Below are 14,838 nucleotides of genomic sequence, written 5' to 3' on the forward strand. Positions count from 1 at the left end.
TTCGTATGAGAAAGTTATGCCCATTTTACTAAAAGAAATCGAAGCAGAAAATTCCATCTCGCCGCGGCGAGATTTCCATGGCCGCGGCTAGAAAGTCTAAGCAAAATGTGGTTTTTTGATGCACTTTTGGCCGCGGCGAGACCACTTTTGGCCGCGGCGAGCGTCCGTACGGTTAGGGGTATTTTTGTCCGACGAACCCTAAAAATTAGTTATAAATAGAAAACTGCGATTGGAAGTCAAGGGAGGCGATTTGGAACCCTAAAACACAGCAGAAAGTGGCAAGAAGAGCAGAGTGATTCAAAGTGAAGATCCAGAATTCATCCACCAACAGTTTCTTTCTCTATTCCTCTTTAATTTCTTTATGTTGAATATTGTCATAGGAATGGTTATGGATTTATTTCTGAACTAAATTTCCCATTTAGGGAGGATGATGATTGTTGTTTAATGTTTTGCCTAGTTAATATTTAATTGTCATTCCTTCATTCTTGTTTGTGAAATTATCTTAATTTGTGTTTAATTTCATGTTTAAGATTGATCACCTTGTGCATGCTTTATGATCTCAATTCGAAATCTGAAAAGTGAGAATTGAGAATGCTAAAATTGGATAATCGATGTTCTATGTGAAACGAGAGTATTCACATGACTTATGTGACAAGTAGATTATTACCTAATGCTGATTTCATGTTAGTTTAATTAAGGAATTAATTTGATAACATGTGATTTAGAACCTAGAATATCTAAAAAGAGCTAGGTTACTTTATAATCTGTCATTCACTTCAAGAATAGGATAGCAATTCGGCATTAACGATTTGGGTAAACAACAACAGGATTCTCCTCCCTATTATATCATCTTGCTCAACTTTTAATTGTGTTATTTAAGTTTTCAATTACTTTCATTCTTTTTAAATCATAAATACTTTTGATTGGCCAAATAGAATTATAAGTATAGTTTAGTAGTAATTAATCAAATTCCCTGCGGTTCGACCTCACTTGCGTGAGTATACTACTTGATTGCGTGCACTTGCATTGTACTTAATAAATTTAAGCAAAAACAGGGGCCCGATCTTGCATAAGGCCACCTGCTGTTGACGCAAAAAATTTTGAAATCAAGCCAGCCATACTGCAGATGGTCCAATCTTCAGTCCAGTTTGGGGGACTGCCGTCAGAAGACCCAAACATGCACCTCGCCAACTTCGAAGAACTGTGCCAGACATTCAAGATGAACGGAGTTAGTGATGATGCCATCAGACTAAGGCTGTTCCCATTCTCACTAAGGGAACGAGCCAAAAGTTGGTTTATTTCTTTACCAACTCATTCTATCAACACTTGGGAGGAATTGGCCCTGAAATTCCTATCCAAGTTCTTTCCTCCTACAAAGATTGCCAAGCTGAGAGCTGATATCAATAACTTCACCCAGCATGACAGTGAATCTCTTTATGAAGCATGGGAGAGGTTCAAGGACTTACTGAGAAAGTGCCCTAATCATGGGATTGAGAAGTGGCTGCAAGTGCACAACTTTTACAATGGGTTGATGAATGAAACCCGAACACTCATAGATGCCGCTACTGGTGGAGCTTTCATGAGGAAAAGTGCTAATGAGGCCTTTAAATTACTTGAAGAGATGGCCATGACTAACCAGCAATGGTCAACAGAAAGAGGTCCATCTAAAAAAGTTGCAGGTATGCATGAAGTGGATGCTATTACCAAATTGACAGCTCAGGTAGAGGCCTTAACAAAATTAATGTCCAATCAAGTAAAACAAGCTCAAGTGGTCTGTGAGATATGTGGAGGTCCTCATCACTTTTTTGAGTGCCAGGCAGATGTGGATGATTTGCCAATGGATGAAGCAAAAGCCATTGGAAATTACTCTCAAAACAACAACAACTATGGGTTTAATCAAGGAGGTAATCGAAGAAATAGTGGGTTCTATCAACAGAGAAATCAGAACCAGTCACAGATGCAACAACAGACTCAAAACTATAGTGGAAATTCTGGTCTTCAAACAGATTTAATATTGCAATTCATGACAGAGACGAGATCTTCCATTAAAGACTTGCAAACTCAGATGGGGCAAATAGAATCTCAGATAGCAACTCGTCCTCAGGGAAACCTGCCTAGTACCACCGAAGTTAATCCTAAGGAGAACTGTAAGGCAATTACTTTGAGAAGTGGAAAGAGTTATGATGGCACGAGCCAAGCCAAGCCAGAGAATGAAGAAGATGAACAACCAGCACCTACACCAGAAAAGCAGAAGACTACTGATGGTCTTCAGTAAAAAGAAACTTCTCCCCCTATTAGTATTGACCATCATATAAAGATTCCTTATCCCTAGAGGTTGCGCAAGACTAATACAGACAAGCAGTTTAGCAAGTTTCTTGAAGTATTCAAAAAGCTGCACATCAACATTCCTTTTGCAGAAGCTCTTGAACAAATGCCAAGCTACGTCAAATTCATGAAGGAGATTTTGTCAAAGAAAAGAAAGATGGAAGACTTTGAGACGGTAGCCCTAACAGAAGAGTGTAGTGCTATTCTTAAAATGCCAAGCTACGTCAAATTAATCAAGGAGATTTTGTCAAAGAAAAGAAAGATGGAAGACTTTGAGACGGTAGCCCTAACAGAGGAGTGTAGTGCTATTCTTCAAAATAAACTCCCTCCTAAACTGAAAGATCCTGGGAGTTTTACCATACCATGCACTATTGGAAAGATTGAGAATATTCATGCATTATGTAATCTGGGGGCTAGTATCAACCTCATGCCCTTGTCGGTATTTAAGAGACTTCAACTGGGAGAAGCAAAACCTACAACTGTTACACTACAACTAGCTGATCGTTCTTTAGCCCATCCAAGAGGAGTAATCGAAAATGTTCTTGTCAAGGTGGACAAATTTATGTTTCCTGCTGATTTTATAGTTCTTGACATGGAAGAAGACAACAATGTTCCTATCATCCTGGGGAGACCCTTCTTGGCAACAGGGAAAGCACTAATTGATGTCCAGAAAGGAGAGTTAAAGCTGAGGGTACAAGGAGATGAAGTCGTATTTAATGTACTCAAGGCAATGACTTACCCTACAGCTAGTGACAATTGTTTCGCAATTGATGTGGTGGACCAGTTGGTGGAGACAAAGACGCACATTGAAGACCCTCTTAATCTGACTTTGGTACAAGAGGAGGTGGTGGAACAAGACGGTAAAGAAGCTAATGAGTATGCTATGTGGCTCGACTCTTATGGACCTTTGAATAGAAGATACTATGAAGAGTTAGGAGTCATCCCAACAAAGTCAGCCCCATCTACTGAAAAGCCTCCTCAACTAGAGTTAAAAGTCCTACCGGATCATCTCAGGTGCGAATATTTGGGAGAAAATAAGACACTTCCTGTCATTGTGGAATCTTCCCTATCTTCTATAGAGACAGATAAGCTATTACGGGTTCTAAGGAAGCATAAGAAAGCCATTGGATGGACTTTAGCAGACATTAAAGGGATCAGCCCCTCAACTGTAATGCATAGAATCCTAATGGAGGAAGGAGTGAAGCCTACCATCGATGCACAACGAAGATTGAATCCACCAATGAAGGAGGTTGCTAGAAAAGAAGTCTTAAAGTGGTTAGATGCTGGGGTAGCGTATCCTATTTCAGATAGTAAATGGGTAAGTCCAGTTCAGGTTGTTCCAAAGAAAGGAGGGATGACGGTGGTGAAGAATGAAAAGAATGAGCTCATCCCAACCAGAACTGTCACAGGATGGAGAATTTGCATAGACTACCGAAAACTCAACAAAGCCACGAGAAAAGATCACTTTCCACTCCCATTCATTGACCAGATGTTAGACAAGTTGGCAGGCCAAGAGTACTACTGTTTCCTTGATGGGTACTCAAGGTATCACCAAATAGCTATAGCACCGGAAGATCAAGAGAAAACGACATTCACGTGTCCATATGGTACTTTTTCTTTTCGACGAATGCCATTTGGGCTGTGTAATGCTCTAGCAACATTCCAGAGGTGTATGATGGCCATATTTTCAGATCTAATAGAGAAATGCATCGAGGTGTTTATGGATGATTTTTCGGTATTTGGTTCATCGTTTGACCAATGTCTAAGCAACTTGGAATTGGTATTAACAAGGTGTGAAGATTCTAATTTGGTGCTAAACTGGGAAAAATGCCATTTCGTGGTTACAGAAGGAATAGTGTTGGGACATAAGATCTCAAAAGAAGGTATTGAGGTTGACAGAGCCAAAGTATCTACAATTGAGAACTTGCCCCCTCCAGTTTCAGTTAAGGGAGTTCGAAGCTTTTTGGGTCATGCCGGGTTCTACAGAAGATTTATGAAAGATTTCTCCAAAATTGCCAAACCTTTATCCAATCTTCTCGCTAGTGGAGTACCTTTTGACTTTGGGAAGGATTGTCTTGAAGCATTCGAAATTCTCAAGGATAAGTTAATCTCAGCACCGATCGTGACTACACCAGATTGGGAATTACCTTTTGAAATCATGTGTGATGCAAGTGATTATGCGATTGGAGCAGTGTTGGGACAACGGGTTGACAGGGTATTCAGAACTATTTACTATGCAAGCAGGACCTTGAATGATGCTCAACTGAATTATGCTACTACAGAAAAAGAGAGGATGGCTATAGTGTTTGCGTGTGACAAATTCCGACCCTACTTGATTGGCAATAAAGTGATAGTGTATACAGATCATTCAGCAATCAAGTACTTGATGACTAAGAAGGATGCTAAACCAAGACTAATTCGATGGGTTCTTCTTTTGCAAGAATTTGATCTAGAAATAAAAGATAAGAAGGGTACGGAGAATTTAGTGGCAGATCATTTATCAAGGTTGGAACTTGAAGAGAGTCAGAATACAAAGGAGGTTCAGATTAATGAGGACTTTCCTGATGAGCAACTATTTCCCTTGAATTCTACTGTACCTTGGTTTTCTGATTATGTGAACTACTTGGCTGCAGACATTATACCATCAGACTTGACAAGGCAACAATTAAAGAAATTCTACTCCGAAGTCAAACACTACTATTGGGAGGAGCCTATCCTCTATAAGCATTGTGCTGATCAGATTATCAGAAGATGTGTGCCAGAAGAGGAGATGTTTTCCATATTAACTCATTGCCATAGCTTACCATGTGGGGGACACTTTAGTGGGAATCGAACTGCTGCAAAGATTTTACAAAGTGGATTCTTTTGGCCTACCTTATTTAAAGATTCTCACCAATTTGTCCAATCATCTGATCGTTGTCAAAGAACTGGGAATATCTCGAGAAGGAATGAAATGCCTTTGACTGGAATATTGGAAGTGGAACTTTTTGATGTGTGGGGCATTGATTTCATGGGACCTTTTCCGTCATTTTACAACAATGCCTACATACTGCTAGTTGTGGATTATGTCTCCAAATGGGTACAAGCAGCAGCAACACATTTGAATGACGGTAAAACAGTGCTCAACTTTCTTCAGAAAAATATTTTCACTCGATTTGGAACGCCTAGAGCAATTATTAGTGATGAAGGAAGCCACTTTTGCAACAAACAGTTTGAAGCTCTACTTGCAAGATATGGAGTTCGCCATAGAACTGCACTCCCTTATCATCCTCAGAGTAATGGGCAAGGAAAAGTTTCCAATAGGGAGATTAAATTAATTCTGGAGAAGACGGTTCAACGGTCAAGAAAAGATTGGGCTAAGAAGTTGGATGATGCATTATGGGCTTATAGAACAGCGTTCAAAACACCAATAGGAATGTCTCCCTATCGGTTGGTCTATGGTAAGGCTTGTCATCTTCCAGTCGAATTAGAACACAAAGCGTTCTGGGCCACGAAGACATTAAATATGGACTTGGCAGCAGCAGGAGAGAAGAGGTTGTTACAACTTAATGAGATGGATGAGTTTCGTAACGAGGCTTATGAAAATGCCAAGATATATAAAGAGAAAACTAAAAGATGGCATGATAGAAACTTAGCCAGAAAAGAGTTCCAGCCCGGCCAACAAGTTCTATTATACAATTCCAGGTTGAAGCTTTTTCCTGGAAAATTGAAATCAAGGTGGTCTGGACCGTTCACAGTGGTTCAAGTTTTCCCATATGGCGCGGTGGAAGTTAAAGGAGAAAAACCAGAGACTTTCAAAGTCAATGGTCAACGATTGAAGCCTTATTTGGGAGGCCGTATTGATGAAGCCAAGAAAGTTATTCAATTGGTGTCTCTGTAAAGGGGACCTCTAGCATTTTAAATTATTTACTGCTAGTTTTTTTTAGTTCTTAGTAAACTTTAGTTTTAAATTTAATTTTAAATTTAGCTTTCAATTTTAAATTTTAAATTCTTAGTTTAGAAAAAAAAAGAAAAAAAAAGAAAAAAAAGAAAAAAATTAAAAATAAAAAAATAATAAAAATAGAAAGCTGTGTAAAAACCGTGGAAATCGTGAAAACTAGTCAATTTAATTAATTTTTAGTGTTTAGGAAGAATTCTATAATCTTTAACCCTCCAGGTGAACTACATGTCGTATTACATGAAGGAAGGACACGGGCCGCGGCATGCTAAAACACGGGCTGCGGCATGCCCCATGTAGACGAGACCTGGAAGGGAGACACGGGCCGCGGCATGCTCCACCCTTCATTTAGCATGCCGCGACATGCTAAGCACAAATCAGGGAAAAAAGAGCTTCGTCCCCAGTTTTTTTTCAAATTATTTTTCTTCTTTCCAGCAACGAACCAGCCACGAAAAACACCCTCAAAAATCCTATTTTCTCCAATTTTTCTCCATCAAAACACCAATTTCTTTCACCAATCTTCATCATTATCACTTACAAACATAACCCAACCCCCAATTTCATCAAAAACCACCTACACTACTCTAAATCAACCACCAATTTCAGAAAAATCTAAACCCCAATATTAATTGTGTTCTTCATCTTGGGAAATCTTTGGTGCAACAAAGCCTTTATTCTTCAAGTAAGTGTTTTCTCTTCATTGAAGTTGGTGTTTTAAGAGTAATTGATTATGGATGGTGTGTTATGTGATTATTGTTGATTGTGAAAGAGATATTGGCTGTGGAATCATTGTTGAATTATTGTTGGGATTTCAATTAAGTTTCTGCTATAGAATAATTTGGAAAAAAAAAAGAGAGAGAAAAAAATACAGGGGAGGTGTTGCTCAATTTTTTTTTTTACACTAAAATTATTATTGGCTAGTTGATTGGTATGGCAACCAAAACAGTAAAAACATGAGCTAACTGCTTCATGCAAGGTTCATCATCACATACCCCTAATCTTCAAGATGATCAAAATCAACAACTCACAAGGTTTGTGAATAACCAAGCGGCTAAAAGATATGAGAAGTTGATTAAGAGGAGTATAATTCGAGAAAGGGGTTTTGAATATCAAGATACACCTTTTGAGCGTGATTTGGGGTATGAAGTAATTAGAGGGGAGATCGCCCGACGGCAATGACAGAAATTTTGTGATGCAGAGCATGTTGGGAAAGCTAATCAGAATATAGTCTATGAATTTTTTGCAAATTACTCATACAAAGGGGACGACAACACTGTCTATGTTCGGGGAGTGAATGTCTCAGTCACTGTGGACTCCATCAACAACTCTTTTAGCCTTCCTACACTAAGTGCAGATCAAGATGAAAGAAGGATAGCACTTGATAGAGAGGTCTTATCTGATGCTGCAATTGCCCAAGAGTTGGGGCAGGAGGGCACTTGATTTCATGTTGAAGGGAACCAGAACCAAAAGTTCCTTTACCGGTGGCAACTCAACCCAGAAGCCAGAGCCTGGACATATTTTGTTAACTCTAGAATGCTGCCGACGTCACACACTTCATCTTTAGACTATGAGCGATGCGTCATAGTTTATGCTATTATGGCTAGAATGACATTCGACATTGGCTGGGTTATCTTGAAAAACGTCAACCATTTTGCTGAGATGAGGACAACAGCGGGTCCGGTGCACAGTGCCCTAATCACTGCGTTGTGCTTGCAACAGGGTGTCCCTGAGATTGAAGGAGACGTCTTAAAAGCGCCCATGCAGACCATCTCTCGCCGGATCTACTATGACTTCCCTCTTGCCTCATTAGAGCCGCCAGAAGACGCACGCAAACGCCAAAAGGGTGATGCTGATGTTGAGGAGGAGGACGCAGCAGGCGCTGGCACCAGTGCATCAGTGCCACCTATGTCCCAGCCTGAGCCATCATTGGACACCCACACCCAGGACACTAATGATAGACTGGATCACCTCATTAGGCAAAACCATTATCTGGTTCAGTCTAACCAGTATGTTGTTCAAGCTCATCAAGCACAAGCTGCGTATTACAATTCATATCTTCAGCAGCAACATCATTTTGCTTAAAGACAATTGCAAGAATTGAATTCTGCTTTTTCGATGTGGACAATGAACTCAGATGATGGTGACCATTTCTCGCAGCCCCCACCGTGGCAGCCATACCAGCCACCACCACCTCCACCGCCATACTGATGTGGAGCTCATGTAAGTTTCCTTTCCCTTTTCTTTAATGTCACATTGGGGACAATGTGTCACTTTAGTTTGGGGGGTTACTTAAATTTTTATTTATTTTTATTTCATTTTAGTATTTATTTTTATTTTTATTTCATTTTAGTTTTTAGTTTTTTTATGGTTTTGGGTCAATTTGCTTAATATGAGTCAATTTAAAAGTAGGTAGATAGCATGATTTGAAAAGTTCACTTATTTTCGAAAAATCCGTGTGCTTGGTGATATTACATTCTTGTCTAATTTCAATTTTGTGCTTTCAAAGAGCATGGAATCATATTAGGTAATTTGCTGGTAATTGAATTGTTTTATGCATGCTGATTGGGACATGTGGAAAGTTGTTTAGAAAATTCTAGAACTTGCTTGCTTGCTATTTGAGGCGAAATAATAAATTATGCATGATTAGGAAAGTGATTTAGGCAATTTTTGGACCGATTGTGCCTTTCAAGCCATCCCTGTAATTTTATCCTAGTTACCCTTTTTGAGCCTTAACCTATTCTTTATTCTACATATATTGAGCCTAAAAAGATAAACCCATAAATATCCAAAATTTCAAACCTAGTCATACCATAAGTATATCTTTAGTTTGGGGGAATTTGGATGGGAAGTTTGTTGTATGTGTGTGACAAAAATGTAAAAATTGAGAGAATATAAAAATTTTGATTGGCAACAACTTGAAAAAAAAAAAAAAAATCTGACAACCAGTGTCAAATCTAGAAAAAAAAAATAGAAAGTGTTGCGATCTTGTTAAAAAAAATCTCTCATGTAATCAGAAAAAAGGGGTATTGGGATTGTGTGAAAAATATTTTGGGTGACATGATTGGGGAAGCTTATGGTATAAACAAGCCTAAATGACCATCTCATCTACCCTTGCCTAAGCCTAACATTACAAGCCTAGCAAAATCTTCTGATTCTCAGTTGTGCATTAATTTATATTAGTGGAGAATAGTAAGTATTGCAAGCATATGGAATTTTGGGTTAGTGGATTGATGATTGTATTTGGCATGCATAAGATGGTTTAATTGTTAGTTAATTGCATTCTATGGTTTCATGAGCTAAATAAAAATAAATTGAAATCTGTCAAGGGTGTAATTGAACTGAAATTCTGGATTGTATGTATCAGCAAAATTTTTCATAATCATGTTATTGAAGCTACTGGAAATTTCTCATGTTTTGGAGATTGACTTGTTTAGTGAGTGTTTTACTCGAGGACGAGTAAAAGCTTAGTTTGGGGGAATTTTGTTAGGATATTTTTAGTATTAAATTTAGGTTAATTTTAGCACATTTTTCGGTTTAATTTAAATTATGTTTGGAGCATTTTTACGCTTTTATCTTTTAATTTTGCAGATTTAAAATAGATGAAGAGTTGGAAAATATCAGTAGAAAAAGGATAAAATGTCGCATAAAAATATCCTGGGGAAAATATCAAATTCAGATTCAGAAAAAGGATAAATATCACATGAAAATATCTCGGTGGAAAATATCAGAATCAAATTCGGAAAAAAGATAAAAACATGTGGAAGTTGAGTGCAGAGAGCCACACGGGCCGCGGCATGGTATTAGCATGCCACGACCCGCCTACTTGGAAAAAGTCAAAGGAAGCCCCCACATGGTGTTAGGCTATTTTTAGCCTATGTTTTGGATCCAATTTATGTGCGTTTTTAGCTGTGTTGGGACGGAATTACGCTTGTTTTCTATGTTTTCAGGTTCTTTGGAATAAAAGACGTCTCGGGTGCAGAAATTCGTTAAAAGACGTGCTGAGCCGAAGAAAACTCAATTTTTGAGCAATTGTGCATATCTGGCCGCGGCTAAACACAACTTGGCCGCGGCTAGATCTCGAAAACTCAGAAGGCTTCAGTCGCCGCGGCGATGAAGAGGCTCGCCGCGGCGAGTTACGAGATACAGAGAGCACCCAAATTTGGCGATTTCTAGCCGCGGCGAGAGGAAGCTTGGCCGCGGCGAGATCCCGTACGGACCAGGGGCATTTTCGTCCATCGAACCCTAAATTTCAATTATAAATAGAAAATTGCGATTGGAAGTCAAGAGAGGCGATTTGGAACCCTAAAACACAGCAGAAAGAGGCAGGAAGAGCAGAGAAAATCAAAGTGAAGACCCAGAATTCATCCACCAACAGTTTCTTTCTCTATTCCTCTTTAATTTATTTATGTTGAATATTGTCATAGGAATGGTTATGGATTTATTTCTGAACTAAATTTCCCATTTAGGGAGGATGATGATTGTTGTTTAATGTTTTGCCTAGTTAATGTTTAATTGCCATTCCTCCATTCTTGTTTGTGAAATTATCTTAATTTGTGTTTAATTTCATGTTTAAGATTGATCACCTTGTGCATGTTCTATGATCTCAATTCAAAATCTGAAAAGTGAGAATTGAGAATGCTAAAATTGGATAATCGATGTTCTATGTGAAACGAGAGTATTCACATGACTTATGTGACAAGTAGATTATTACCTAATGCTGATTTCATGTTAGTTTATTTAAGGAATTAATTAGATAACATGTGATTTAGAACCTAGAAGATCTGAAAAGAGCTAGGTTACTTTATAATCTGTCATTCACTTCAAGAATAGGATAGCAATTAGGCATTAACGATTTGGGTAAACAACAACAGGATTCTCCTCCCTATTATCTCATCTTGCTCAACTTTTAATTGTGTTATTTAAGTTTTCTGAATTACTTTCATTCTTTTTAAATCATAAATACTTTTGATTTGCCAAATAGAATTATAAGTATAGTTTAGTAGTAATTAATCCAATTCCCTGTGGTTCGACCTCACTTGCGTGAGTATACTACTTGATTGCGTGCACTTGCGTAGTAATTAATAATTTTCAGCAACAAGTTTTTGGCGCCGTTGCCGGGGAATTGTTAAAGATTAATATTACATAAAAATTATACTAACTTCTACTTTGGTATATTTTCTCTTGCTGATTTTTCTAACCTTTTTCTTGCAATAATTTTTTTGATCTATTTCAGGAATCCTAAGTGCATGCGCCGTCAAGGACAAACAGTCATATTACCAGTTGATCCTGAAATCGAGAAAACTTGCAGGAGGAATCGAAAGAACAAGAGGCAAGAAAGAGTTTCAGCAACTGCTGAAACATCAGAAATCATGGCTGCCAATGTGAACAATAATGCTGGAAACAATGGGGGTAATAACGGTAATAATGGAGGTGCCGTGGAAGATCAAGCTAATGGCCGTAGCTTGAGAGATTACATTCTCCCTACTCTGACGGGAGTGCAGTCATGTATCAGGCCACCGGCAGTGGATGCAAACAATTTCGAGATTAAGCCTGCCATCCTTCAAATGGTGCAGTCTTCAGTTCAGTTTGGTGGTCTCCCTTCTGAAGATCCTAATTTGCATCTCTCTAACTTCATGGAACTTTGTGAAACTTTTAAAGTTAATGGAGTTAGCGATGATGCCATTCGACTGAGGTTGTTCCCATTCTCGCTCAGAGAACGAGCCAAGAGTTGGTTGAATTCTTTGCCACCTAATTCTATTGCTACATGGAATGATCTGGCAACAAAATTCTTGTCAAAGTTCTTTCCTCCAGCTAAGTCTGCAAAGCTAAGAGGAGAAATCAATAATTTCTGCCAACAAGATAATGAATCTCTCCATGAGGCTTGGGAGAGGTTTAAAGATCTGATCAGGAGGTGTCCTCATCATGGTATAGAGAAGTGGATGCTGGTTCACAACTTTTATAACGGGCTGGTTGGTAATACTAGAACTTTAATAGATGCAGCAGCGGGCGGAGCTTTTATGAGAAAAAGTGCTAATGAAGCGTATGATCTATTGGAGGAGATGGCTCTAAACAATCAGCAGTGGCCAACTGAAAGGAGTCAATCTAAGAAGGTAGCTGGTGTGTTAGAAGTTGATGCCATCACAAAGTTAACAGCTCAGGTTGAGGCATTGACAAAGCTGATTGCAGGGCAAGCTAAACAAGCCCAAGTTATTTGTGAGATATGTGGAGGCAACCATCACTTTTCAGAGTGTCAGGCAGATGTGGATAATTTGCCAATGGATCAAGCAAAAGCCATTGGGAACTACTCCCAAAATAATAATTATGGGCACAACCAACAGGGGTTCTACCAGCAGAGAAATCAGCCCCAACAAAACCAACAACAAAGTCCTAGTGGCTCCAATATCCAAGCTGATTTATTGCTCCAATTCATGATGGAAACTAGAGCCTCTATTAAAACTCTAGAAACTCAAATGGAACAATTGGCTACTCAAGTGGCAAACCAAGCTCAAGGAAATTCAGCTAGCACTAGTGAGGCAAAAGGAAAAGAGCAATGTAAAGCAATTTCCTTGAGGAGTGGAAAGAATTATGATGGGCCTGATGTGGTACAACCATTCAATGAAGAAGTTAAAGATCAATCAGCACCAACTCCAACATCAATAGAAAAGAAAACTACTGATAGCCCTGCACCACCACAACAGTCTCCACCAATCAGTATTGATCATCATGTGAAGATACCTTATCCTCAGAGACTCCGAAAGACCAATCTAGACAAGCAGTTTACAAAATTTCTAGAGGTTTTCAAAAGACTACACATCAACATTCCTTTTGCTGAAGCCTTGGAACAAATGCCCCGTTATGTGAAGTTCATGAAGGAGATATTGTCTAAGAAGAGAAAAATGGAGGACTATGAAACAGTGGCATTAACTGAGGAGTGTAGCGCCATTTTGCAAAAGAAACTACCGCCCAAGCTTAAAGATCCGGGTAGTTTCAATATTCCATGCTCTATAGGGGGTTCAGTGGAAACTAAAGCTCTATGTGATCTGGGAGCAAGCATTAATCTAATGCCGTTGTCTGTCTTCAAAAGGCTAGGATTGGGAAAAGCAAAGCCCACAACAGTGACTCTACAACTAGCGGATCGTTCTCTAACTCATCCTCGTGGCATAATTGAAGATGTACTGGTGAAGGTTGGTAAGTTTATCTTCCCTGCTGATTTCTTAATTCTTGATATGGAGGAAGATTCAACTATTCCCATTATTTTGGGAAGACCATTCTTGGCCACGGGTCGAGCATTAATAGATGTTCAAAAGGGGGAGTTAAAGTTGCGAGTCCAAGATGAAGAGGTCAATTTTAATGTTTTTGCCCCAACTGACATTCCTACCTGTTGCAAGATTGAGGTGGTGAAGGGTTCTTTTGTTAAAACTGATAAGAAGAAAGCAAAGCCTAAAGAGCGACTTCGAACGATTCAGCGTCGTTGGAAAAGATTGATGTGTGGTAGTTCTGAAGGTGAGCTTACTCTTGTGCAAAACTCTGAAATCAACACTATTGGTGGTAAATTTTCTTCATTTAGTGCGAGGGCTCTTTTGAATGCAAAGGGTGGACTTGATCCCTTCTAAGGGGCTCAGGTAAGTTTCTCTCACCCTGGTTTATTTTCACACATTGGGGACAATGTGCATTTTAGTTTGGGGGGGGAAACTTAATTTTTTTTTCGCGTTTATTTGTTTTAGTTAGTTTGTTTTAGTTTTTTAGTCTTGTGTGATAGCTAAATTGAAAGATTGATTGAATTGTTGTTATTCACTTGTGCAATGGATTAAAACATAACTGTGTGCTTGACTTGCAACTGTTTGAATTAAGATGGATGTGTGCTAGGAAGTGATTCATGTAGACTTAAAACATTTGCTATTCTCACATATCACCTCTGTTCTATTTGGTTTGTGGAATGATTGATTGAACATGGAATAGAATTTGTTTGACATACTCTCTTGAAGCGAAATCCTTGATGATTTTTGTTTGGAAAGTGATTTAGGCAAGTTTTCTTTGGAACGATTGAGCCTTTCAAGCCTGCCTATGAATTTTTTACCATAGTATACCCAAAGTTGAGCCTTAGCCTGTTTTAAATTTTTTTTTTTACCGCTTAACTGAGCTGAATTCGTATCTTAAATTCTTTTCACCCTGAACGTAACTTATTATGCCATGAGCCTTGAAGCAAGTTTGGGGGGATAAGCTAACTTGTAAGTGGAAAAATAGAGTGTAGGAATGAGAGATTGAAAAAAAAGAATAATATTGTGTGTTGTGCCTATGAAAAAGAAGAAAGAGAAAAAAAAAAGAAAAAAATGTGTCTTCTTGAAGAAAAAAAAAAGTTAAGAAAATTATGAGGTATACACATAAGAAAAATTGCAATCTCTTATTTCTGTTTTTGGGATATATGGAAAGAAAGCAAAATCAATGTCTAAGCTTGCTTGGTTAATAGTGCTTATGGTATAGTAAAGCCTAAATGACTTCTCACCTACCCATGTACCTAAACCATGTGATGTTAACCGAAAAAGACCTATTGATTCCAAATAGAAATTTGTCAACAT

At 38.6% G+C, this 14,838-nt stretch overlaps 2 protein-coding genes and 2 non-coding genes across 4 annotated transcripts; 2 read left to right on the top strand and 2 right to left on the bottom strand.

Moving 5' to 3' along the window:
• Positions 1 to 1,126: 1,126 nt before the first annotated feature.
• Positions 1,127 to 6,205, top strand: LOC115722590 (uncharacterized). Its single transcript, XM_061106038.1, has 7 exons — positions 1,127 to 1,790; positions 1,902 to 2,271; positions 2,335 to 3,339; positions 3,505 to 3,643; positions 3,815 to 4,060; positions 4,274 to 4,664; positions 4,779 to 6,205. Exons 1-7 carry the CDS (start codon positions 1,127 to 1,129, stop codon positions 6,203 to 6,205), a joined length of 4,242 nt encoding a protein of 1,413 aa, XP_060962021.1.
• On the bottom strand, positions 1,385 to 1,491 carry LOC115703473 (small nucleolar RNA R71). The gene has a single exon (XR_004009234.2). It is a non-coding gene; the product is annotated as a small nucleolar RNA R71 (small nucleolar RNA).
• Positions 6,206 to 11,025: 4,820 nt separating the features above from the next.
• On the top strand, positions 11,026 to 14,361 carry LOC133032385 (uncharacterized). The gene has a single exon (XM_061106314.1). It carries the CDS (start codon positions 11,509 to 11,511, stop codon positions 13,873 to 13,875), a length of 2,367 nt encoding a protein of 788 aa, XP_060962297.1. The 5' UTR covers positions 11,026 to 11,508; the 3' UTR covers positions 13,876 to 14,361.
• On the bottom strand, positions 12,085 to 12,191 carry LOC133032832 (small nucleolar RNA R71). Its single transcript, XR_009685420.1, has one exon. It is a non-coding gene; the product is annotated as a small nucleolar RNA R71 (small nucleolar RNA).
• Positions 14,362 to 14,838: the final 477 nt, after the last annotated feature.

The sequence above is a fragment of the Cannabis sativa genome, chromosome X (genome assembly GCF_029168945.1).
Source record: "Cannabis sativa cultivar Pink pepper isolate KNU-18-1 chromosome X, ASM2916894v1, whole genome shotgun sequence".
NCBI classification, from domain to species: domain Eukaryota; kingdom Viridiplantae; phylum Streptophyta; class Magnoliopsida; order Rosales; family Cannabaceae; genus Cannabis; species Cannabis sativa.